Raw genomic sequence first — 26,370 nt, 5'->3', positions numbered from 1 at the left:
AACCCACTGACTTCAGCAGTCTATGAGGAGAGATATTTCTACCTTTGACCGAGGTTTTCTATCAAATATTGAAGGTGGACGTCCAAAGATAGCCTCGATGACATTAAAGCGGAGTGGTGGCTCTGCTGAAGCTTAAAGTGACATTCAGCAGTTTGGAGAGGCATGAGCTCTATGGTTTGCAGAACCAGTTTTTCTGTCCTGCGTACAACATTGTGTGCGAGGGAATGATTTCCACTGGGGACGGGGTTGACATGTCCCCCTCGCTCAGAAGCCTATTTTAAGATTGAAGTGTTTATCCCTAAGAATGTTCATTTCATAAGGAAAAACACTGAAAAATTACACATCCATGGACAACTCACATCTGTGTATCTACCAACACCTTGGAAATAATATTTCTTCATCGGGTCAAATCTTCAAGTTGAGTCCGGAGCTGAGAGCCATTTAGATCACAGAGTGTGGCTTCAATCAGTCTCTCATCAGAGGCTGTTCGTAAACATTAACTTTAATAATTTACAGACAAGTTCATACAGAGTTCTTCAACCCAGAGCGACATACTCAGCTGTGTGTGTGTGTGTGTGTGTGTGTGTCAGTTTGTTGCTATGTGTGACAGAAATGACAGAACTGAAATGAATGACTGTGTTTATGTATTTCTGTTAGTGATTACTGAGGAATGAGTATTTTACTTTTATAAGACAGCTGAACATACTTACCATCTACCCGCACATTACTCCTCCCGCCCTCTCATTCAACACTATATGTCTCCCTCTTTCCCTTTACCTCATATTATCCCCCTTGTCCTGACCTCTCGCACCACTGGAGATCTATCCGTCTTCCTCTTCCTCTTCTTTCGTTCCAGTGCTGTGAAGCGATGATTGGTCTTTGATCGGCATCATTCTATACACTCTTCGTAGCCCTGGCCATTATTTCTGTTGTGAAAGGAGACATTTTTTATTCCATGTTTCTGTTAGTACATGTTTTAATGTTCATTTTTTCTCATACTGTCCATAATTACAGCAACATATTCACCCTCTGTCTGAAATGTTTCTGTTTAGCCCAGCCCTCCTTAAAGTCCCCCCTCCTGAGAAGCCAAGTCTTCTCTGATTAGTCAGCCACACAAGCCTGAGCCAACACCACTGACTGTGTCTCCAGTCAGCTCTGCTGATGTTTTTAGCTTCCAGTTAGCTTCACCTCTACCATAAATATCATCACGATAACTGCTTCTAAATCACAAACTTCACCAGCTCACATGTTCTTCAAATCTGACCAGTTTTAGTCTCGGTTGCACTACCCAGCAGCCACTTTACAAATGTATTAGCAAGCTAACTGCCAGGTCCTAATCAAATTTACAAGTTGCCAAGTGAATTAATTCCTGCTGTTTGACCCTTATGTATTCACATGCAGCTATATTATTATTTTCAGGGCATGTCTGTTAAGTAAATCACACGGTAGCAACACAAACATAAAGCCAAGCAACTCAGAGCGAAATGGGCTTTGTACAAACAACAAAGCTAATGTTACCTGAGCTAGCACTGCAGTATTGACACAACGCGGCATGTTCACACCTTTCAAACCTTCTACTCATTATGTAGTTGGCTTCAAATGAGGCCAAACAATATCTCTTGACTGTTTCTCAATATTACAGCATTACTTCAACATGGCCCCACACTGGAAGTAGCCACATTAGCCAAGCAAAATGCTAACGCCTAATTCAACAGGCTGACCAACAAAAAAAATACAGTAAAACACAATAATACATGGCAAAACTTGTATCTAAATTTGAAGTTAGTGAACAGACAGCCAGTATCGATCACCTCTTGAGCTTTATAGTTACTGGCACTTATTGATAATGAGGTATAATACAATTCACTCATCCTTGAGCTTGTGAAGTTACCAGAGCCTATAAGTGAAATACACACAGAGATTTCAGTGGGGACTTTACTGTCCCATTTCAATCGGAATGAAAGTTTATCCACTGGGTCTTGACATCCTCAAATGGGAGTAGATGAGGAAGGGGAACAGCCCAGATTGCAGACATCGGCGCAACAAATATAAGTCATGTTGAAAAGACATAGTATTGGGTGCTTTTGCTGATTGGGAAGTCGTTGCTGAGATGTTGATGCTGGGGTAATGTGCTGCACTGTTGCCAGTTTAAGGTGACATCGTTTGATAGATAACCATACTTGCATTCACATCTGAACTGTAAGTGTGGTGTGTTCCAGGTTTGAAGTGATTCTGAACTCTCAATATGTTTCACATCACTAGATCAAGACATCACTGTAACAACTTGTCAGACTCAACCGTTAGAGTTTTTCTCCACAACCATCGGGCAAACCCTGAAAATGAATCTGAGACTCCTTAGATTAAAAACAAATTATCACAGGCATCATTCTCGGAAGTGTTCGGGTTGGCAGTTCACGACAACCTTGAGTAATGATGGATGCCGATGATATATGCTCCGATGAATTTTCTTTGTAACTAGACTAAAAGGACTAAAAAAAACTTCCTGACACTGGTGACCATGCAGTCTGAAGGGGCTAAAATGTGCTACCTGGAAATAAAGCCTATATTGAGATTATTAGCCTAATAGCCTATTATTATTATGATGTTTTTTATTAAATGCACACACTAATATGAGGATAATTAAGAGGAGTAATGTTTGTATGATGTTGCAGGCTGTCCACCATCGTCGCAGCAGACCAGATCCTGGTGCTTCACAGTGGACAGATAGCAGAGAGAGGGAGGTAAGCCTATTCATTCAGCAATAAAAGTAAAGTATTAATTGTAGTGGCAAGTGTACTATAAGGATATTTTGATGTCACCTTGTGTGTGTGTGTGTGTGTGTGTGTGTGTGTGTGTGTGTGTGTGTGTGTGTGTGTGTGTGCGCGTGTGTGTGTGTGTGTATGTGTGTGAGTACCGCATGTGTGCTTGTGTGACACCTGAGTGATTGTGTGTCTTAAGTGCTTTCAAATTTGTTATCTTTGGATCAAAAACTCAGAGTGTGTTTTTGTGTGTGACCCTTAAACCTTCTGTTATCAGCCCCAGAGGCACACACACACACACACACACACACACACACACACACACACACACACACACACACACACACACACACCGCTTAGCTGCCACTAGCCTGCCGATGCGTACAGTCCTTTGATGTAGGATCTGGTATGAGGACTTCCTTTGTCACACACTGAGGTCACATTTGGACACACACAGGCAGTGGCAAACGAGAGACACAGGAAGTGACATATGTCATTTTCTAAAGTAAGTTCTGCTAAACGTAGATCCTGCAACTGAATTTCATGTGCACATCAACAATAACACAGGGGCGGCAGTAGAGGGTAAACACATGCATGGACTTCAGTTGTCCCTGCAGGCATGTGTGAAGCCACCAACTAAAAACCATTTGTCTTTTGATCTACACTGTGATGTAAACACCAGTCGGCCCATTTAACCTCCGGTGTCAGAATACACACTGTCGCTGCCACAAAGAGTGTGAGTGTATCATGATGCACAGACAGGAAGAGGCCTCATCCCGTCCTCAGGCTGTCCTCCTGCTTAACATTCTTTACGAGGACTGCGTCCGGCTAATTCTGATCACTGTTTACACGAGAATACGACATCAACAAACTAACTAACTAACTCCTCCATGCTAAAAATCCCTTCTTCTCTGTTGTCCTGCAGTCTCTGTCCGTCAGCATGTGTTAAGCAGTGGGACAGACACGGCCCAGGTGCTCTGCCGAGTCTCAGATGGTTAAACTTGGCTTCTGTCTCCTCCTGAACTCTTTTCGACATGTTTTATTTTCCCTACATGTTTTTCTCTATCTGTTGTTGGTTATCTGATTGGTGAAAGAGGAAGTGATTGAAGGAAGGAAGTAGACATTGACCATGTTTTATGTGGATATCCTAATCAGTGTTGATGGTAAATGTGGTTAATGGCGGCAATAAAATCCCCAGTGCGTGGTGTCTTGAAAGAGAAAGTTGGGTTATCAGAGTTTTCCTGCTTGTAGTGACTGTCCAATTCAGTCACTTGGTAGGTGAGAGGTGGATTCTTGATGCGTTTCCATCGAACAGAAATGAGAGTTTGTCTTTGGTTTCTTTGCTGTCGTTTATTGAAGGTTGCTCATGAATACTGATACTTACATTTTAGGACTTTGAGGTATATGGTGATATTTCTTGTCTCATGGCTTAACGATGGTTTAACAGTAGAAATCGTGTGCTCCCTTCACCCGCTACCCAAAACTAACCTAAAATATACACACCTGATGACCGTCTGCAATCAGTGCCACAAACCAAACTCCCCCCAGTGGTCACGCACAAATGACTCCTACACTGCTTGCACAGCCTGCTTACATATGCCAGATAGACCAATGCATGCAACTTTGTGACGCTCCACCCCCTAATACTTCCGAAAACCTGCCCAGCATGTGGAGGAGGGCGTTTCAAACTAGGTGTGTACTAAAATAAGTTATAAATAACGTCATTGCCAGTAACGAAAAAGAAGAAACAGAATGCAATGAAACACTGTAGTTTTCATTGTCTTAATACTACACAGACTATATATTTGTTTATATTTGGTAGTGTTGCTTAATACACATAGTGTAGTTTATTTATGTATCTTTTAGATCTTAGTCTAGTGAGAAACATATTAATTCATATCATTGTTCACAATAAACACTGTGAAGACATGGTGTGAAACTGTCAACGAATACAACAGAAACAATAATATGGAAGATTGGCTGAGTGGAGCGATGAACTAATAACGTTTACTGATGACCGGTCCCGCAGTCGTCACTTCAGGTCATATTTCAAGCTACACTACCTGCAGCAAGGAGAAATGTGCATAAATGTCGGCCCACCAAGATCGGATCAGTGTATTATCTTGTGGTATTAATAATGATTTAAAATAGCGAGGGCTAGACTCAACATGTAGCTCACTTACGTCACTATACAGCTGCGAGTATGAGGAATATTATATGCCAGGTTTACTGCCTGTGGTCTGTCTGCTGAGAAGAAGAGCCTCATGTATAAGCCAAACAAATTCTTTAAGGCAAGTCATTTTGTGTTTTTAAAGTCACTCTATGAAGCTGAGGCGGATTATTCTGTTAGCGCTCAGAGGCTGCGGGTGCGAGGCTGGGAGCTGTCTGTAATTCTCCGGTTACAGTTTTCATCAGGTCGGTTTCTCTCCTCTCCTCCTCTGCAGCAGGTCCCTGGTCAGAGGGATGGCCTGCTGCAGGTTTACCAGCAGGTTGACTCACTGTCACCTGTTGGAGCTGCAGCCCTGTGGTTTTCGACAGGCGCCCGTACTAAAAGCTGTTGCGAATATTTTGAGAAGGTAAACTGTACTCCTGCATATTTTAGAAGTATATTTATACCATATAAATAAAGAAAAACATTGTTTTTTCCTTTTTTGTGATTATATTTTCAGGAAACAGGAAAACATATTTCCAGGACTTCTCAGAATTAAACCCTCATATGCACTGACATCTCTTCCTCATTGGTATTCCACCCCAGACGTGCAAAAAAAAAACTTCCATTGTTGCTGTGTGTCACTGCCCTAGCCCATAGCTACCATTTTGCTGGCCAACACACAGCGATGGATAACATACAAGCAAGACAGGAAAGAAGTTTTATTATTACTATTATTTCGATTTATCGTGCCCACTGGATATCCGGAGGTGGAGACTTACAAATCCAAACTGAAATGGCCCGTATTACCAGTGAGGTCACTGGTTCTCTGGTCCTCTGCATGAACTAAATTCCAATAGATAGAGAATAAGGTTGAAAGTTGGCAAAGTTAAAGGGAGATTCCACCAATTTTGCACTGCATTGTCGTGATGTAGTCACCAACTTTGGAAAAGAAGACATTATCTCTGCTGCATCAGTTTGGACTCGTGTGTTCATCCTGATTCTGAGGGTGTAAATTGCAACCAAGCGAACACCCCTCGTCTCAGCCTCCACGATGTTGGCTGCATTCAGAGCCAGAAGTTTTTATTTATTAACATCAGGTGATTATACGCTAATGACAACACAATTATGAATATTATGTTAATTTCTGTCAGTAGATCACTCTGAATACTGCAAACTAGACCTTTAAGATTAATTAGACAAGCCTGTAATTTTTCTATTTCCTTCATCTTCTTTCCTCAGATTCATCTTTTGACCTTCTCTTTCACTCTATCTGCCCATGTTTCTCTTTACCCCCCTCCTCCTTCTGTTATCTCTCCGTGCTTGTCTTTGTTTCCTCTGCCTCAACCAGTTCCCACTCTTTTTCTCAGTATCTTGCTCATTTTCTCTGTATCCTCTATTTCTGACCCTCGCTCCTCTTCTCTCTCTCTCTCTCCATCTCTGTCTGGCAGTCCAGACGGTAACAGACTTGTGGTTTTATTAATTCATAGTAAAGTTTGTTAAAGTCTGCAGGAGGACAGCTCAACTTTGTTTTTAAAGCAGCTCTGGTGTCACAAGACATTACGAGTGACCCACCTTCTCCTCTGCCTGCTCCTCTTTCACTAGAATTTCCATCCTTTTCTCAAAACACAAGTGTCCTTTTACCTAATCGTTTCATCCCTCCGCACAGTGGATTTGACAGAGGAAAACATGAAGTGACAATGAACGTTTTACAGATACGCTAAAAAAAAAAAAACAAACATGTAACCCTGACGCCATTCCATTTACTACAAATTGTATTTGCAAATGGGAATTTGTTTTACATGAAGTTTATTTTTAGACGACCGGGGTTGTCCACTTACATTTTCTTCTCTTTTGTTTGTTTTGTAATCGCTTTCAAGAGCTGGGAGGAAGCGTCATGACATTTTGGATATACAAACTGGGCTCTCTGCTGTCCCATGCTATTTGTTTTGAAAAAATTAAAAATTATAAACAAAACAACTTTAAGGAGCTGCCATGTGAACACAGCCTGGCTCTGTTCCTGTCACTATTCTGGGAAGACAGAACATCTCTGAAACAGTAGCAGAAGGAAACAGGACATTCTGTGTACATGCATATACAGAGGAAACTGAAAATTGCGTCATCAGAATCATACAGGCAGAGAAGAACTACTGGCCCTTTTCCAATCACGTGGTTTTGGTAATGTCTGTAGTTTTCTTTCTGCCTCACCCGACATTCCCCTTTCTGTTCCTCTCAGACACGAGGAGCTGCTGGTCCAGGGAGGTGTGTACGCAGCCATGTGGATGAAACAGCAGAAAAGTCTCGACACACAGACAGAAACACAGACGACCAGTCAGACTCAAGACACCTGACACTGAACTGATTATCAACATACTGACATTAACCTAACTAACCTCGTGTCTCTGCACCTATCGCTTAAGTCTGGAGCAACATCCCCGACTGTGAACCGAAGTCACAACTCAGATAGGAACAGTAGAGGTGGATTACAACAACAACGTCACTTTTCTTCATTTTTTGCTAATGAAGCATTACTTTCACAGCCAACTGTCTCCCACTGTATTCAGTTTTCACGCAGCAATGGGAAAAATAATGTAAATGTCGAGGCGTGAGCTTCCTCTGCAGCAGAACAACATCCAGTGGTCAGATGTGCCGGTCAATAGAAGCTGAGGCGATTATGTTACTGGGAATGTTTTGGTAAAAACATCCTGGATAGGCTGAAAATGCAGATGTCAAAGGTTGATGTTTGGAGTAAAACTATATGAGCAGCCTGAGGGCCTCTTGGAGGAAGACAGATGGAGAGTGCGTTTTAGCTGGAACTGTCTCGTTAGCAATAAAAGCCTCTGAAACAACAACTGTGTCTTATTTTGTAAAATGACATTCCACTTCTAAGGCCACTGAATCAGGAACTATTGTATCACAAGCCACTGTTCAGACAATGTTCACTAAACATGCTGGCTATTGTTTACCAATGTTTTATATTTCGTATATAAAAGACAGAGGTTACAGTCCTTAATTGATAATATACAGGACAATAAATACAAAAATATATCTCCAAGATGTTAATTGAAAAGTGTCACATTACAGCTGAGATTAAAGCTGCTGTAAGCGTTTCCGGTCCCCTCCCTCCCATACACAGGACTGCACGACCCCTTTCTTTTTCGAGGCAGCTCTCTTTGCCTCTTTCTTTCCTTCAGTCTTCTGACCTCAACCCTGCTGAACATCTATGGGGGAACTTGAAGAATGAGAGCCAATCATTTTGTGACATCACATAAGCTTTGTGATAGCTCATGCTATCCCAGAATCATGCTGGGATAACATCAGCAGGTTTTACACAAACTTGTGGAGTCCATGCAGCTCGAGTGCATGCTGACATTAAAGCGAAATGGGGACAAACCAAATACTGAAGTATTCTGACATTCATAAATATATGGTAAGATTTTTACTCAAATTGGTAATATAGATTATTATGAAGTTTTTTTTTTTGCCTGTTTGGCATTATAAACTGTCACCAGGAGCACTGGAATTGGTATGTTTCCCTGTTATCTGATATCGCCGGGGTTTGAGTCCGATCTGTGGCCATTTGCAGCACGACAACCAAAATATCTTTCCCCAGTATTCCCCTCTGCAGCCTCTCAGAGTGGCATGTTCATAGCAAACATGTTGTCAGCGATGTTAGTGCTATCCTGGCCTGCTTGATTATCCTTTGTGGTAGGCAGAGTTTAATATTTCTCACTTGGTGGTGTACAGGGCTGAACCCAGCGGTTCTGTTGGTTATTTGAGGGCCATAGGGGAACTCTGTTTGGCCTCGTTAAAAATAAAAATGTAAGCCCATCTGTTTTTTAGTTGACAGGATGTGCTATACTGGTTGCTACAGCTACAGTTCAAAAGTTATTGTGCACTTGTTAGAGCCAATGGAAAGCCAAAAAAGGATTTGAACTGCAAACGTGATGAATCTTCGAGCTCATCTTTCATTTGCTGTGACAGATGCATCTGGCCAGCCTCCCACTCTGAGAGATTCTTCCTCAGTCCTGGTTTGTGACTGGCCAATTACAAATATTTATCTATCATGAGGCGGGTTTGATATGGTGACTGACAGGAGCCTTGCCGGTCCAGATTTTAAAAGTCACATGCCACACATTTCCACTGTTGGAGCTGGTTGTGGGTCTGTCCAACTGCATCCAGTCCGTCTCAGATGTTTTCAGAAACAGATTTGTGTTAAGCTGAAATACGAGTTGGTTTTAAGACCAAGCAGTGGCGGTTCTAGACCAGTTTTAATAGGGGGGCCAGGTTGGGGCCGGCTTTTTTGTTAGGGGGCACATACAACCCGGAAAAAAAGATAAATCCCTCATTCAGACAAAACAGTGTTTACAATTTCAGCAATTTTGATTGGGTAGTAAACTGCTGAGACACTTTATTTTTGCCTTTCCCTTCAAAACAAAATCATTGCAAGAAATCTGTCATTGTATTACTGATGCAGACTCCCTGTCGGGGGGGCCACAGGGGGGTCCAGACTCAGCCACTCAGCGCTACATCACATGGTTCTAGGCCTATCCAATTGTGTCATTGAGACATTCTGCTCTGCATCCGTGGACAACACCACTGGAATGGAAAATATACTGAGTATCCAGACTGGATCTGTGAAGTGTGTCAGTGCCAGGCTAGGCATCTGTGATCATCAAGTCAGGGCTTTAGAGTAGAAAGAAAAGAATCTCATGTACTCCACTGATTTCTAAAAGTACTTTATTGACTAGAATTTGTGATTTGCTGCATGCAACTAGAAACATTTCTGCTAAATTACATCTCACACTTTGTACAGATGATTACACAAACTGTGAATATGCACATGTCAACTGGTTGGACCCCACAGCTCAGGTTCAAAACATCCCAACACATTTGGAAAGTGGGTCTTCCATTCAACTTCCATTTCTCTTATACCTCTAATATAAAACAAATCAGTACACCAACAGACATGAGTACAAAACAGCTGGGAGAGAATGAGATGTACACTGGGATGTGGTATATATGGTTACTGGCATGAAGAGAGGACAGGTGGTAATGTACAGACAAACATCACAGAGTATCACAGACAGTAGAGGACATTGTTATTGTGGGAATGAGTTAATCTTAGAACGTGTGCATGTTTCATGTGATGCCTCTGTCTATGTGATTGAGCGCAAGCACCCACGCACACACACACGCACGCACGCACACACACGCACACAAACACACACACTAGCAAGTAGTGCCCTTATCAAAAATGCCATAGTCAGTCTGTGTCGCTGTGAGGGCAGTCTCAGTGCTTCATATCTTAATCATGATCAGTTTCTGTCTCTCGGTTCCTGGCTGTCTCAGTGCCTCTCACTTTCCCTCTTCCTCGGGTTAAAAAGCGCAAAACGTCCTCCATCTCGAAAATCTTAAAAATAAATTGCTGGACTTCAGACACCACTCTGCTTCAATGTAAAATTCATTTTTTTTCTTCAACCTGCCGGCCGTGAATGCAACTCTTAAAAGAGAGACCACGGGGCAACTATGAGTCATTTTCTGTATTCACGACCAAAGGAGGGGTTTAGAGAACCAAGTTAAATCTGTCTGGTGTCTCATCAGGTTGTCTGCCCGATTGCAAAATAAAATTTTGTTCAGAAGAAGCTTCATCCCATCACCTACTGGGTTCTTTAAATAAGCAGCATTAACATATGGGAACTCCAACGTTTGGAGGAGGCAACATTTCAACAGAGTAACCACCACAGCTGCTCTTTGCTGACTATACTAGATTATAGCAAGCTACCATTAGCTTATTAGCCCAGCTCGCCATGGAGCTAGTGGCCAAGCTCAACCAGGCTCAGCAGCATGCATGAACAGACCAGAGATGAAAGCGACAGAGGAGCAGGAGAGAGTCTGGCATTAGCCCTAGGCATACATTTTACTACATCTTAATCTATGAATTGCGGATTTATTTCGGCCAAACAAGAGGTGACTGTGGAAAGACAAACAAAGACTGTCTTGGCGATTTTTATTTCATTTATGTCAAGTTTGAACAGTGTCTTTTTACGATGAGTCAAGTCTGAATGAATCAAGTTCGTCTTCGTTTGGCAAAAGAGAGACATCTGAATTCAGAAATCTGCTCCAGAAGTTCGGTTCTATTTTTTAATTAAAAATGTTTCCTTTAATGACATTAAAATGTATTTCACACCATTTTGTTAATTTATAAGTTTAGATTAACAAGTAGGGAACTGGCCACGTTTCCATCTCCCAGCTGAAACTGCATGGTGCTATCGCCTCTTGTGGTACAAAGGATTGACTAAATGCACATAACTCACCTTCTTTTTTGGGGGGGGGGTTTTCAGGTCTGATGTTTTGTGTCTTTTTCAAGAAAAGCTAATGGAGTGCCAGCAAATAAAGGAACACATGAAGAAATTTAAGGTGGAGAAAGAAAGAGGTGTGGGGTAGGAGAAGTAAGTGCAAAATGCCAGTAAATTAAGGAAAAAGGAACAGATGGAAGAGGGAAATAAAGTAAAAACAAGGAGATCAAGAAAGGACAGGTGGGAGGAGAGTAGCTGAGAAAAGGTGAAGCAAAGGACAGGATGAAAAGAAGACAAGACGGAGAGAACAGAAGAAAGAAAAAATAACTGTCGTAAAGATAAAAATAGAGATAGATGATTGGCTCCGAAATGTTTCAGTGCCCAGGAGATGCCTTGTACACGCACACGCATACACACACACACACACACACACACACACTGGCCCAAGCACAAGCTAGCATGGTCTCCAAGAGTGGCTGTCCTCTTGCTGAACTCACAAACATAAGCACACACAATGTTCAAATGGCATTCAGGACACTCCCATTGGGATGAGCTGTCATCGCCATGGTTACTATCTGAGTTAGGACAGAAAACACACGCACACACAACAGTGTCCACCAAGCACACTGACACTAAAGTCCTAGGTTAACACGCACCCGCAAATATGCATGTGTGTGATAGAAATGCTTGTGTGTGTCCATGATTAATTTGTTTTCCCACTCAGTCGTTCTCGCTCTCTATCTCTCTGTCTCTCTCTCTCTCCCCCCCGGTCAGTCTCAGTGTCTCTCTCTCTCAGTTGGTCCTCCTGGGTTTCTGGTGCCAGAGTGCGGTCGGTAGGTTCTGGCAGCCCTGGTACTCTCGCCGCATCTCGCCATCCGTCAGAGGTGGAGTGGCATTGCAGGGCGCACCTGCCAACGTCACGTTTAAAAGACCGGCCCATGGCTCCAGGAGGCGGGACATCCCAGTACCCTTATAACATAATTGGTGGTAGAGAAGATTAAAAGCTTATCAAATCAGTCAAAAAGAGAGAGGAAAAAAAAAAAAACATTATTATGGTAAATTACCTTTCCCAAGTGGTCCAGCAGGCAGGTGGCAGAGCTGATGTAGGACCAGCTGCTGTCCTCCCAGCCCGGGCTCAGCCTCTGGTGGTTGTAGGTCTGCCGTGTCTGGCTCTGGATCAGAACCACATTCAGGTGTTTCTGTGACCCTCGCAGCCTCTTAGACAGAACGCCGCTGTAGCTCTGATCCACAAACAGCAAAACACGAGTTGCCTTGCAGCCGGCCAGGTCGGCAAGAAGCTCATTGACCGAGTATCGCTCTTTAAGATCAGCCTGGAGAGAGGGACGGAGGAGGGGGAGACAGAATGTTAACCAGACAAGTTATAATCTTGAATTTCCTGAAGGAGGCATGCTTTTCAATAAATGCTCAGTCTGCAAGATTGATGATTTCATCCCGGTATGAACTCTCACTGTTGTTTATAATACAGCTGATGATGCTGATGTCGACCTCGTACTTCACAATCGAGTCCTCCTGGGGTTGTGAAGAGGAGGAGGCTGAGCATGTTGGGGGGGCTCTGGTGTTGAGCACTAATGTAGAGGAGGTGTGACTGCCAATCTGAACTCTCTGGGGTCCGCTTGTAAATAAGTCAAATACCTATTTGTAGAGAGTGGTATTCATGCCCAGAGTGTTCAGTTTTCAAGCTGAAATCAGCAAACAGCATCCCGATGTAGCTGTTTTAATTCTCCAGGTGTCTGAAGATTCTGACTCTTTGATGAGGAGACCAGTGTTAGCATAGCATGGGTTTGGCTCACGCATGATGGGCATTTTGGATCGCCTGCCACATGTCTTTAGCGCTGTTGGTGTTGAGGTCTCTCTACAATCTCTCCTCATGTTTACTGTTGCTCTGGAGGTGTTGTATGCTTCCTATCAGTCCCAATCAATAGCTTGATCTGGAATGCTGGAATGTAGCCAGGTCTCTGTGAAGATGAATGCACAACATTCTCTGATTTCCCATTGCTGCGTAAGCCTGAATGAGTCCTAGTTCGTCCATTTTGTTTTCTGCACCCCGATATTAGCCAAAAGGGTGGGTAGAGGTGGTAAACGTAGGCGGTAGCAATTAAGGAATAATCTGTTAACACTTCCAAGATGGAGTAATGAGAGGTATGCCACTTGTTGCTGTTCAGCTGACCCTACATGATAGCCTGAGCACAATGGGTAACGTGTTGGCGGTGGCATACACATTCACCATGTACATTCTAAACTAATTGTTTTAGATGTTCATCCTGCATCTGCATGGAGTTTCACAGTGTATTGTATCACCAGATGTTGTGTGCTCTCTGATCTAAAATATTATCAAAAAAATTAATACAATTCTGAATCCTGTTTACCCGGATGTGTGTACAGCCTGTTTAACAATGTCTGTCCAACTGATTGGTTTCAACATTTCTCTGTAATGATTGCCTTCAACCATATGAGCTCATATCCTCAATTTAAAAACCTAAATGTGACAACAGACGGACATACTGTTGTCTGGGTGGTCCTCGTGTGTGTACAGTGTGTGTGGTCAGAGGAATCATCTTATCGTCTTGCCGAATGGCTCCCATGTGTGTCTGATAAATCCTTTTCCTTTGTGTGTTGGTGATCTGCTTTAGTGAAGTCTGTTGTTTCACTTTAAAGTGTAAAGGGCATAGACTGGTGTGCAAAGCAAATATAAATCTACAAACTGTATTTTTAATTACCTGTGTTTACAATCATCAGTTTTTCTGTGCATTGCTAGCTTTCACAATTGCAGGAAAATCCAAATGTAGTTATTGCACAAGAGGTTACACCCTTGACTCAAGTGGAAATGGTCATAAATGTGAAATGCGAAATCAATCGAGCTTCTGAAGACTAACATTCCGCAAGTAATACATCAAACAAACATAAAACCCATCGTGTTTTCTGCTTTGTTTTTGGTTGTGGTTTCTTCTGCAATGATGTAATGGCACCCACTGGAGAATAAGATCATCTGCTTTTTATCTTGATGAACCAACTGGTAATATTCTAATAACACTGTCAGATATGAAAGACACAGTAGTTTACATTTTCTTTTGCTGATTTTCTGTAAAACTACATTCGGAGGGAAACACACAGTGTCTTCTTACACACACATGGTCTCTCCATCAAATCTCTATAATTATTACTCAAAGCCATTCTAAGTGCTGGATCGTGTGTGTGTGTGTGTGTGTGTGTGTGTGTGTGTGTGTGTGTGTGTGCGTCTTACAATGCCGTTTAGGTTGGCATCCCACAGCAGCATCGTGCCGTCATTGCGCGTTGGTGAGTTCAGGTAAAGAACCAGCGTGTCGGCGCAGTGCTGCTTCCTGCACACGTATGACACGTGGTTACGGATCACAGCTTTCTCAGTTGCAGAGTACACCCCCTCTATATCCTCTGTCGGGGAGGAAACCGGGGAGAGGAGTTAGACATCTAATAGACACGTTCAGTTCGATTTGTGGTGGAGTTTAGATTTTTTACTCTGCACCCAAACTGTGGTCTATTGATTCAGGCTCCACTGTCAGTTATTTAGAAGTTTTATGAAAAATAAAGCATCTTTCATGATCCGGTTTCAAAATTGAAGGGCTTGTTAACTGTGAGAGTTTTAATTTTACAAAAACAAAGTGCAAATGTAACAGTGCAGTAACCAACAGAGTTAAGCAGATCTCAGACAAGTTTGGGGTTTTCAAATAGCAAAAACCGTCTTACCAGGCAACTGTCCACTGCTGGCAAAGAAGGTCTTGATGTGATCTTTGTGGAAGCCGTTGTTCTGCAACATTCTGTAGAACTTCTGAAGATTTTGGACGTGGCGCTGGAACGTCATCTGCTGCTGCCAGCCACCTGCAGTGTACATGCAGACATTTGCAGAGGGTACCATGAACAGCACTATGAACACTCTGCAGAGACACACCAGTGGCAGCTGCATGAGACAACAGAGGCGCCCTGTCTTTTCAGCTCTTACCTCCAGCTACTGTGACCATGGCCTGCTGAGCTATCATTAGATAGGCAACCTGCTGAAGCACAGCTAGCTTGCAGGTGCTGAGTTGTAATGTTCAGTGATATTTAATGATAGCAATGGGGAAAAAAATGGTGATCAGACCAGTCGGTGGTTCTAGGGGATTGAACGAAATTGTGTCATGGTCTATTGCTATCATGATCCAATGCCTTGTCTTATTAGAATTAAAATGTATTGTGTTCTATTAAGCAGTAATTTAACACTCTTGACATATGTACACAACTCTGCAATGACATAGAGGCCTTCCTCACAAGCGGACCCCAGAGAGTAAAATTGGCTGTCAAACCTCCTCTATGTTAGTGTTCAACACCGGAGCCCCCCAGAGCTGTGTGCTCAGCTCCCTTCTGTTCACATTGTACACCATGACTGCACTCCCAGACATCAGGAGAAGTCCTGTGTGAAGTATGTGGACAACATTACCATCATCTGCCATATTAATGCTGAGATGCAATCAATAGTCTCGCGAAAGGTTGCAGAGAGAACAATCTACTGCTCAATGGCAACAAAACCAAGGAGCTGGTTGTTGATTTTAGAAAAAAAGAGGCAAAAGCAAACACTGCTGTCTACATCAGTGGAGCTGAGGTGGAACAGGTGAACAGTTATACCCTCCTGGGAATCAACATCACAGAGGGCTAATCACAGTCATCACATATCTCCATTCACAGAAAAGGCTCTACTGTGTACGGAAACTTAGGAAGGCTAAATTCCAGAGCCAGATTCTTGTCAGGTTTTACAGGGGAGCAATAGAAAACATACCAACTGAAAACATCCCAAACTAGCTTATTAAAACCACCAGAACATCACTGGTACCATCTACAGAGCATCAGTGACATCAGTAAAGTGAGATGTCTGCAACGAGCCCAAAGGATACTAAAACCTTATACAATAAGTTGTTTCGGTGTGGTTTTGTTTGTTCTGTGATGTAACATAAAGTGACTCACCCTCAGATATTTGGTGAGAGCAAAGCAAATATGGATAATCACAGACAAACTGTCCTACCTGAGATGAGCACAGCATGGTCACAGGTCTGGTAGAGTCGGCAGGAGAGGTGAGTGGCCAAGGGCTGCTGGTGGCAGCGTCTGGTGTTTTTATTTAGTTCACAGCTTGAGACAGGCAAACTGGGAGAGCCCATTGGCAGTGGCTGAGGGCATCTTGCAAACTCTGCATGCTCTGTTGGAGGAGGGGGCATGTCGGAAATTAAAAACTATTCACATCAAAGGAAATGAACAGGTGCTCCTCTTGAAAACAGCTTGTAATAAAGCAGTGCCTCGGTGCCAAACACATTTCCTGACATCAAGTATAATCAAACTTGGTATGCCAGTATACTCAGCAGCCAGCAGGTTTATATGGGTCACAATCAACAATAAAGGACATTTTCATCCATTTTTGCTGCCTAAAACTAACAAAACTGCAAGCAAACAGTACATTTTGGGTTCACCTGTTGCTGGTATTGCTGATATAAGTTGTTTTGGGAGTCCCTGGTTATGGACCTGTTCAGTTGTTTTGGAATGAGTTGTGGCGGTCTGTGGAATTTTACGCTTTTTAAAACTTTATTTCAGTATGTTCAAGTATGTTCCAACTTTCAGAAAGTAATAGGTAATCAAAGTTTCATCATTTACTTTACATTAGATGAAATGCCATTGTGTGTACAGTTAAGGCCCAGATTGTGGGTATTCTAGCATTTAAAATAGAAGCAGTGGAAAACCAACTTTCAAGAAAAATGTATACATTCCTCTGTGTTAAGTGGGTTTTGTTTAGACCAGTTGAACCCAATTTGAGACCTACCGACACATCTGAGTCTCTGCGTTCGGTTACTGTCTCCGACTCCAACCACCAGTGGAAGGAAGTGGACTTCACAGAGCCCTCCGGCAGCCCGCTCCACCAGGCGACTACCACTGCTGGTGGTAATGGTCCCGCTGCGCAGCCGACCATTACCCATAAGCCTCTCTGGCCCGGTTTGCCGACGCTTCAGCTGGTTCTGACAACGACCCTTCAAAGCCAGAGTCAAACACTCGTCACCTGAGGACACAGACGGTGAGACACATCTTGAGATTCACAGTTTCCTGCAGTGGGATAAAAGATCAGTGTTTCCTTACTGTCAGCATGGACTCCCCCTCAGGGCTGAAAAGGTAAAACTGGATCTGAGAACATGTAAAGTAATTATCAACAGTTTAGATTACATGTGTGTTACAGGTGAGTGCATGTCAATGTTGTTAAGGCTCCTGGCAAGTGGCCCCCACTGGGGGGAGGGTGTTAGCATGCTAATCTCAGTAGATATCTTTGCAACACAATACCTAGACGTTTTTTACACGACATCAACACTGTTGTTTCTTCACTTTCTTGATAAAAGTTTTGCTTTTTTATTTCTTTTTTTTTTTTTTTAATTGTGGCCATATCTTCAGTATTGCCCCTTTAATTGATTATAAATCTAAGTGAACACCATTTTCTCTCCACTCCCCTTTTTCTCTCTCTCTATTTATCACCTTCATGCCCTGGGCTTCTGGTTTGTGGCTTCTATACTCTCCCCATATTCTTCGTGCCAAAGGTCTCTTTTCCTCCTCCATCTTTTTTTATCTTGCTTCCTCTCCTCTTGAGGTTAAATGAGGTCACACGAAAGTTTCGCTCTAAAAGACATTGGCCCAAATCCATCTACAGTACCCAGCAGGGGGCACAGTGCTCTCTCTCTGTGTGTGTGTGTGTGTGTGTGTGTGTGTGTGTGTGTGTGTGCATTAATAATTGACAGGTGTGTGTTTGTGTAACTCAGAGCCAAATTCACCTCAACATCTGGTCCCGACCTCTCTCACAGCGGGAGGTCAACAACTTGCACTGTCAAACACGTCTCTTTCACAGGATTTATGAGGACCAATCCAGAATTCATCCACTTCCTGTCCCGTTGGACCATTTCTACATTAATAAAGCACTTTGGAAACACTTTTTTTTTTTTTAACCCGCTTTGGCCTTTCATCCCTAGTAAACATGTTGTTTTCCAAAAGTGGAGCTTTTTAGAAATGCTGATGCTTGACCTTTGTCAAACCTTTTACAAAAGATAGTCTTGCTGTGGCTTTAATGTCACCAAAAACAGCCATCTGTCCACTGAACTTCTCTGTGATCACGCACTGTTTTGTTCTTTATAACGGGTCATTTCTCAAAAGTGCTGAGGATGTAGCTTGGACGAACCCCTCTGAGCAGGAAAGTGTCCTGCATAGGACAATGAGCTGTAAAATGGAGCTTTCCATGGTGATGGTGAGACCACACACAATAACCTATACTTTCTCTTCTGCTTGAGTCAGAGGCAGAACTTCACACAAACACAGTAGACCAGGGCTCTCAAACCCAAATTAGCTTGGGGTCACTGCTTGTATTGTCATCTCGTAGGAGGGACGCTACAGCAAGAAAGGGCAACATTTCTGAAGTTTCTGTGTTTAATTCTATTATTGTTTGTATCCATTTTTTATGATTCATTTTTAATAGTTCGTGCAGATCTTTTTCCCTGCTCTTAAATAACTTGACGTGGAAGTGCCCGGGGCTGGCAGTTAGACCCTGTGCAGAGCTACTAAACCATCCCATGATCATTATTTCTTCTTTCTGGTAAAGGAAGTCAATACAACCTTGTGATACAGTGAGCAGTGATGAGTGTTACATTTGTCATTTAGTGGTGAAGCTGATCGCACTCTAGGGGAAGCTGATGAGATGATGTGCAGTGTGACAGAACATCTCTACAACTAAGGCTGGATTGCACCAGCAATTATTCATTCAATCTAAGATTAGCTCTAATTAGAGTTTAGTAAAACTAGGTTTAAAGCTCCTGTTTGTAAGATGGTAAAACTGACGCTTTGGGTTTCCCAACTGGTCAGATACTGACCCGTTCAGATGGTGGGCGACCCGACCTACAAACCTAAAGCGTCAGTATCTGACGAGTTGGGAAACCCAAAGCGTCAGTTTTACCATCTTACAAACAGGAGCTTTAAATGAGTAAATCCAGATTTAAAATGAAGCAGAGCTCTGCTCAGTCTCTGCTCAGTAAAGCAAAAATTATTTATGTAAACCAGGGTTAAACAGAGGTTCATCAATATGGAGATTCTCCCCAAATGGAAATAGATACATTGATAAAATCGATTTGTCTGCTGGTCAGGACCTATTGAGTATAGAGGATGGAAAAAACGTTCACTTTCAGCTGCTATGTTATTCTTAATACTTAATCATGTCTTAAATAAATGCTTGTAAAAAAACCCCTGCTTCAAAATAAAAGCTTTTGAATGAGAACATGACCCAGGACTTTTATTGTGAATAATTAAAGATAAATCCTTAAGGTGTGTTTCACTGAATTAGTGGAGCTTTGTTAGTGCAGATTCTTGGTTTACAGCCGCTCCTCTGACCATTAGACAGAGCCATGGACCAGCTGCTGCTTTTAAATGTCCTCTACTCAAGACAATAAGTACTTTTAATTACAGACACACCTGAGATATAAATCTGATGTGCTGAGTCAAACTGAGTCAAGCCGAGCTAGCACATGTGGAAGTGGCTTGTTAGTGAACCAGCTGCATCTGTGTCACTGCCCTGTCTGAGAGCCGGTCCTGTCTGCTGTTCAGCTCGGTAACTTTCTGAACTGGTATTTTGATTAAAAAAAAAGTCAGCCGGATCATAATGCTCATCTGCTTTGAGTCTGTCCCTTCCTTTTATTCCAGTCACTTGATTATTTTGCTCAGTTCATTTCAAAAAAGTTTTGGTGCAACAGAATTCAATTTGATCTAGGTTTAGAAGGGAAAAAAAATACTAAACCAAGTTTTAAAGAGAGAGTTATTCTTTCTTAATCTTAATCAGGTTTAAAAGTTCATCGTTGTTGGTGCGAACCAGCCAAAGTGATGACATTAAAATTGAGCATATAATAGTTTTATGGTTGAGAAAGGACAGACCTTTAATTCTATATAGGAAGTCCACTTTGATTTTCAATCAATTTTTGATCCAAATATTCTTGATTGACAGTTTGCAGTATTTTTGTGTGACAACAGGAGTGATATGAGAGTAAAGGTTTTAATAGCAGGATATTCAGAGACTCTGACAGGTACTTGGTCATACCTGCATTTCAATGATTAAGAGGTTGTGATTAAAAAACAATCAAAGGCAGACTGAAGATGAGCCTGTGTTGAAATGGAGCTGGGGTTTTATAAAACTGTATCATCTGCATAAAAGTTTATATCCACGTGATAAAATCAAGAAGAAGAATTCATATATTATCATTATTATTATTATTATTATTTCATTATCATTATTATCATTATCATTATTGTTATATACAAAGAGTGTAAATTGTGAAGGACCAAGAATAGAACCATGCAGAAGACTTTTATTGATTATGATTACTACTACTGTACATTTGCTATTGCCCTCTCTGTGCTATTACTGCCACTATTATAACAATACAATATTACTATATTATATATATATATGTACTACCAACAACATTACTACTACAAGGTTATTACGACCACTACAATAAGTAATTCTCGCGCTCAAGATTAAACCTGTATCACTCTCAAATTGCAAATATTTGTAAGGTTTGTATATGTGTCCAAAAAATAGGATTAGTTAACAAACATTTCCATTTAACAGTCTTATTCACCTGTGGGTATTGGGTATTTCAAACAAAGCTCCCAGCGACTTATAACAACATCATGCAGAAAGACTGTCTGTGTCTGCTGACTCACCCAGGTAAATGCCATCCAGATGTGTGCACCTCTTCTTTGTTACATTCACATCTACATAGAAGAGGACCACTGGGTGCCCAAAGTTCTCCCCAGGGCTCGGATCCAGCACCAGCACGGCATCATGGGCCGTGGAGCCCGGGAAAGACTGCTGGTGTCTGAGTGGACCTTCTCCTCTGTTCAGCACCTGGCTGATGCTGTAACCTCCCCGTTGTTTGGAGCTCACCATCCCACCTGAGGAGTCGGGCAGGATGGCCAGAACTTTGTCTGAGTTACCTGGAGGGATTTGGGCAAAACAGAGGGATGAAGTGAATTCAGAAGGCTTTACTTGTATTACATAACAAGGTACACAGAACCTGTCCACAGCACGACCTGTGCAGTAAAATTACAGGTGGAATTTATGACATTAATGACGGCTGCATTCCATTTAGGTTGGCTTTTTTCCAGTCCATGATTATGCACATGCTAATTCACCGACAAGACTGACTGGGACATTTAACAGAACGGAACCATTGTTAACATTATTGGTCACACCTGTGCTTTTTCTGCCCTTGGCAAGTCAAAATGTCTGCTGAGAATCGGCTCTATTTCCTCTGCGAGAATACAGACATGCAAAAGCAAAAGAGTAACGAGAAAACATACCGTAGTAAATAAACATATAAAAAGCAAATGGATATACCGTAGCCAAGAAACATATTACAAGACAAAACAAATAGTACGAAGTCTATGAAATGTAACAGCAACAGTGTGTGTGTCAGGTAAATCATACAGTGATCCACAGACACAGTGTTAGGCCCAATAGGTAGACTTCATATTAAATACAGAACTTCACTTTGACTTTAACTATGTTGAGTAACACAGTTAACACAATTCCTCTAAATACAACATGATCTATTCAATCTCAAATTGAATACATCTGGGGAAAAGTAAACTGTTTGACTGTGTAATTGAGGTTTTGTGTAAGTAGGTTTTTTTTATGTATTTGAAATATAATACAACACACGAATAAATAATGTTCATATTATCTAATTATTCTATGTATATTCTGAGGTGGTGAAGTTTTTTTCTCAGGTCATTTTGACACCAGACATTTTGTATTTATAGTAGCAAAAGCGTAAGTGTTATTAATAACGTTAATGAGGGCTCTGTTCTATTCAAGTGTCCCAGTTAGCCACAAAAGTGTAACAGCGAGCCAGCATGCACAGCACCAGGACCCTGAAGCTGGTCTTTACACACATTTTTTAATACTTACTACATAAACAAGCAATTCATTGAAGTTTTTTTCTAAAGAATTATCATCATTATTATGTATCACTATGTTTGAATTAATGAGGATTCATCGGTTTGACCCCTTCAACATTTACACACATCTTGAACTGGTATCACACTGAAGACGTGTACGTCAGCTGTTTGTACACTGTTTCTCAGCTGATGCTACATTATAAACCACAGACCTCAGTGAGTCCAGCTTTAATCTGCAACAAGAAGAGAAACCCTGGTGATGTGACCTTTGCCCTCCGTACCTGCAGCTGTGCGTGGCTCCGATACGTAAACAGCCACGGCGGACATCGGCAGGTGTGCGAGCCGCCTGCACTCAGCCTCGGAGAGCGAGGACATGCGGAGGCACCGGTCCAGCTGGTCCCACTGCAGCGACTGGAGGCCGGAGCGGACCCAGCGCTCCAACCGTCCAGGGGCCACGCTGCCTGTCGGGGAGGCTGCCGCTGCCGTGTGGAGGACGAGGATGGAGAGAGGAGCTGCAAGAAGCACCAGGAGCCTCATCGTCACACCTGGGTCCTCCGGCTTCTTTACTCTTGATTTAGCCTTTTAAACTTAGTTCCTCCTTTTCAGGATTCTTTTCCCTAATTTCTCCTTTTGTGTTTCTACGTTTGTTCTTAATCCTCCTTGTATTGTTTGGATTACTCCTTAATTTGCTCTTTAATCTTGCACTTCCTCTTGGTTCATCCTTTCCCCCTTGATTATTCCTCTTTTCCGTGTCTGCTTCTGATATCAAGTACGCCTTTTCCCTCTTTTTTTTTCCTTTATTCCTCTGTAATTTATTTATTCTGTCACTTCTGACTCTTCACTCCTGCGTATCTTTAGCTTCCGTTGACTTTTTTTGGTCGGTCCTTGAACTTTTCCTGCTCCTCCGTTTTCAGCGCGCTGCAAGTTGTTTTCTTCCTTCTTTTCAGAATAACTCACTAAACTCCCTAAAAACTAAAAAGTGAAAATATATTCTCTTTTCCTTGATCTGTTTAGCTGACGAGCCGATATTCCTCACTGAATGCTGGTCTACAACATCTTCAATCAGTAGTGGGGTGGCAGAAAAATGTCCTCCTCTTCTGTCTCTTTGTTTTCTCCTTTATTCCTCTTTTCCTCTGGATTTGGAGTGAAATTACAAAACCAGACACTTGTGGTTGTGGTTTTTTCCTCTCTTGATACTAAATCTTTATTTTCATCTTTGTATCTCCTTTTATGTCTTCTGACTGCATGCAGCCGACACCAAGCTCCTCTGTAGTTGTGAAACCCCTTTCCTTCTTTTCTTGCGTCACTTTTTCTTCTCAACTCCTTCTTTCCTCTGGTTTTAGAATATACAGAATATATCCAGTAGTCCCAAATCGCACCAATTTAGCCTTGATTGGTTGTTCTTGTCTGTTGTTGATGGACTGCCTTGCCTCCCCCTCCTCTTCTTCTTCTGTAGTCCTCTTTTGTGGAAATGATTTATTTGACCTAGCTGGAGCAGCTCCAGGCTCTGTGTTGGCTTGGAAGGTGAAAGAACATCCTTGAGTGAAAAAATGTTGTCCTGATGAACGAGACCAGAGGACGGATCCTGTTTCTTGTCTCTACTTCAACTAGTTTGTCTTGAAGACTCTTTGCTCTCAGTGACACTTGAGACTGGATCCTCCACAGCTCTGAGGACCGACGCACTCCCGCTGCTCAACCCACCCACTGCTCAGCTTCAGTCTGCTTGCTCTCCCCTCGTCTCTTTATCTCTCTCTCTCTCTCTCTCTCTCTCTCGCTCACTCCCTCGCTCACACACACACACACACGCACACACACACTCTCCTTTCTCTCCCTCTCTTCCTCTGTCTGCAAGATGTAAGAGATGTAGAGAGAGAAGAGCCCACAAAGGAGAAAAGGATGAGTGGAAGAAATAACGAGCTAATAAAAGTAAGTTGGAGATGAAGGTGCGAAGGGTGAAGGAGAGGAAAGGAGGGTCAGAGGAGGGAGAAGTCAAAAGAAGAAGGAGAGGAAAAGGAAGTCGCGAGGGGGAAGAGATGGACAGGCGGGAAAGGGAAAGGAACAAGAGGGGAAATGATAGAAGACTGCGAAGAAGTGAGAATAGAAGGAAAAGTGAGGAAAACTGAAGGACAGGGCAAAGACAGAGGAAAGGAGGGAAGCAGGAGAGTGAAAGGGAGGGAAGGAAGGCAAGAGGGAAGGAGAGAGGAAAAGGAAAACAGGGACAATGCGAGAAGAGCGAAAAGGTTGAGAGTGGAGAAGAGACTAAGAGGCAGGAAAAAGGAAAGGAAGAGGGAGGAAAAAAATAAAAACACAGCAAGGGAGATAAGGAAGGATGAGAAGGTGTTAGGAAGGGAGGGGAAGGAGGGAGGAGAAACAGGGAATGAAAATGGATGGAAGTGAGAAGTGGAAGAAGAGGAAAAGAGGGACATAAAATAGAAAGAATAGAGGAAGCAAGGAGGCAGTAAGAGAAAGAAAAGTGAGGAGTGAGCAAGGAGGAAAGGCAGAACGGAGAGAAGAAGATATACAAATGGGACCCAAAGAAGAGGAGAAAAGAGGAAAGCAGAGGAGCAAGAGGAGTGGAGAGGAAGGACAGGAGCCTCAGAGGTCAGAGGTTCGTTTTTACAGTGAGCCTCCAGTGAGCCCTCTAGTGGTGGAACCTGTGATGTACAAGCCCGTCTGGTCCTCAGTGAGGGAATAAAAGCAGGGGAACACATGCAGCTGACCTCCCTCCAAATCAGTTTCTGCAGCACGGAAATTAACAAAGACAAGATGGCTACCAAAAAATACAATTATTTTAATAAATACTATATATATGTAGAATTATTTCTTTTGACCACAACTTGCAACATTTAATTGAAACATTTCGATTTTTATATTTTCATGTGAGGCCAGGGCTCCTCGCGTCATTCCCTCTACAACACCTGCCTACTGCACACTTGTCTTGTGATACAGTATGTGTGTGTCAAATTGTTAATCTAAGCAGAGAGAGGTTTTGTCAGTGTCGAGTCATGGCTGGACTAAAGGTTTCTAGAGCTACAGTGCACCTTCACCTACACCATCAGTGGCAATCAGACAAAGGAGATGGTGACAGACTTTCAGAGGAAAGTGCCCCAAGAGACACCAGTGAACACCCAGGGATTCGATATTGAGAGGGTGGGACCACACAGACACCTGGGAGGTCGGACAATACAAATGTCCTGCACATAAAGGACTGCAGCTGTCTTCACATGCTGAGGAGACTGAGGTCTTTCGGTGTGTGCAGGACACTGTTCAGCCTTTTCTTTTCTTGATTATCATCTTGTTCTCATTGGTCATATCTGTAAGTGAGAGGCAAGTCATTTATGTAGTGTAAAGCCGTATTATTATAATCATCTTTTCACTATATTTTTATGTTCTATTTTTGTCTCGCTTTTTCCTGTTTCACATGTTTTCTTTTTGTTGTAACTGTCAGAAGGATGAGGAGCAGTTTCTAAACCACAACTCAGGGGAGAAACAAGACCAACACTTGAGGTGGGCGAAGAAATACCTTTTTTTTTTTTCAGTGGTTGACTTAAAAAGGGCAAACAAATGTACTGATGAAGAGTTATATATTTATGGCAGTTAAAAAAAAGGTTGTATGTAAGGAGACGAACAGGAGACAGAATGATACCGCAGGGTTTCAAACCCACAGTGAAACATAGTGTTGGGAAGATTTAAGTCACCTGCACATAATTGACTCCACCATGCTCCACCCTCTGGTTTGCTCTTGGAGGAGAAGGATTCATAAACCTCAAAGCTCTGACGCACCTACTTGAAGACCTTGAAGACTGAGAAAGCCAGCCGTTCTGTGAGATCGCAAGAGGCTTTGTGGAACACCGTCACATCACGCCGGGATGACGTGAGTCAACATGTGGAGTCCATGCAGATGAGTGCATGCTGTAAATACATTTGAAAAACCTCATACTAACATATTCTGAAATATACTGACATTTTTCAACAATTCAACTTGTCACCCTCTCTGTCAAACTGATATTATCATTTTGAATTAAAAAATTGTGTAACATCCAAAACAAATGGGTAATCTAAGTATCTGGACTAGGATGGTAGCCTAGTCCAGATAATATGGATGAAGGGAAAGCAACAGATGATGCAAGTAAGTCATGCAAAGCCAAGCAGTGCCTGTGTACATGTCAAC

The 26,370-nt window shown here is 42.4% G+C and overlaps 2 protein-coding genes across 2 annotated transcripts in view; one reads left to right on the top strand and one right to left on the bottom strand.

Annotated features, from left to right (window-relative positions):
* abcb6b (ATP binding cassette subfamily B member 6 (LAN blood group) b) overlaps positions 1-7,705 on the top strand; it is a 54,239-nt gene extending 46,534 nt beyond the window's left edge. The window contains exons 18-19 of the mRNA XM_030427631.1: positions 2,673-2,741; positions 7,145-7,705. Of these exons, the coding sequence (XP_030283491.1) occupies positions 2,673-2,741; positions 7,145-7,259 (184 nt within the window). The 3' untranslated portion in view covers positions 7,260-7,705. The remainder of the gene's footprint in view (positions 1-2,672; positions 2,742-7,144) is intronic.
* Positions 7,706-9,631: 1,926 nt separating this feature from the next.
* Positions 9,632-24,774, bottom strand: LOC115588684 (uncharacterized). The gene is made up of 8 exons (XM_030429428.1): positions 22,481-24,774; positions 20,961-21,233; positions 17,041-17,274; positions 16,255-16,425; positions 14,949-15,080; positions 14,470-14,636; positions 12,272-12,538; positions 9,632-12,176 (listed from the first exon to the last, which is right to left on the bottom strand). Exons 1-8 carry the CDS (start codon positions 22,734-22,736, stop codon positions 12,000-12,002), a joined length of 1,677 nt encoding a protein of 558 aa, XP_030285288.1. The 5' UTR covers positions 22,737-24,774; the 3' UTR covers positions 9,632-11,999.
* Between the last annotated feature and the right edge of the window lie 1,596 nt (positions 24,775-26,370).

The sequence above is a fragment of the Sparus aurata genome, chromosome 9, assembly GCF_900880675.1.
Source record: "Sparus aurata chromosome 9, fSpaAur1.1, whole genome shotgun sequence".
In the NCBI taxonomy this organism is placed as follows: domain Eukaryota; kingdom Metazoa; phylum Chordata; class Actinopteri; order Spariformes; family Sparidae; genus Sparus; species Sparus aurata.
This window is presented reverse-complemented; position numbering and strand designations above follow the sequence as displayed.

What these genes read in the sequence shown, in the direction of transcription:
- LOC115588684 (XM_030429428.1), bottom strand. Translation starts at nt 22,736, where the DNA reads ATGAGGCTCCTGGTGCTTCTTGCAGCTCCTCTCTCCATCCTCGTCCTC. An exon ending in TCTGGATGGCATTTACCTGG is followed by an intron (nt 17,275 to 20,960) that starts GTGAGTCAGCAG and finishes CTGTGTCCTCAG; the next exon opens with GTGACGAGTGTTTGACTCTG. An exon ending in TGCTGGACCACTTGGGAAAG is followed by an intron (nt 12,177 to 12,271) that starts GTAATTTACCAT and finishes TTATGTTATAAG; the next exon opens with GGTACTGGGATGTCCCGCCT.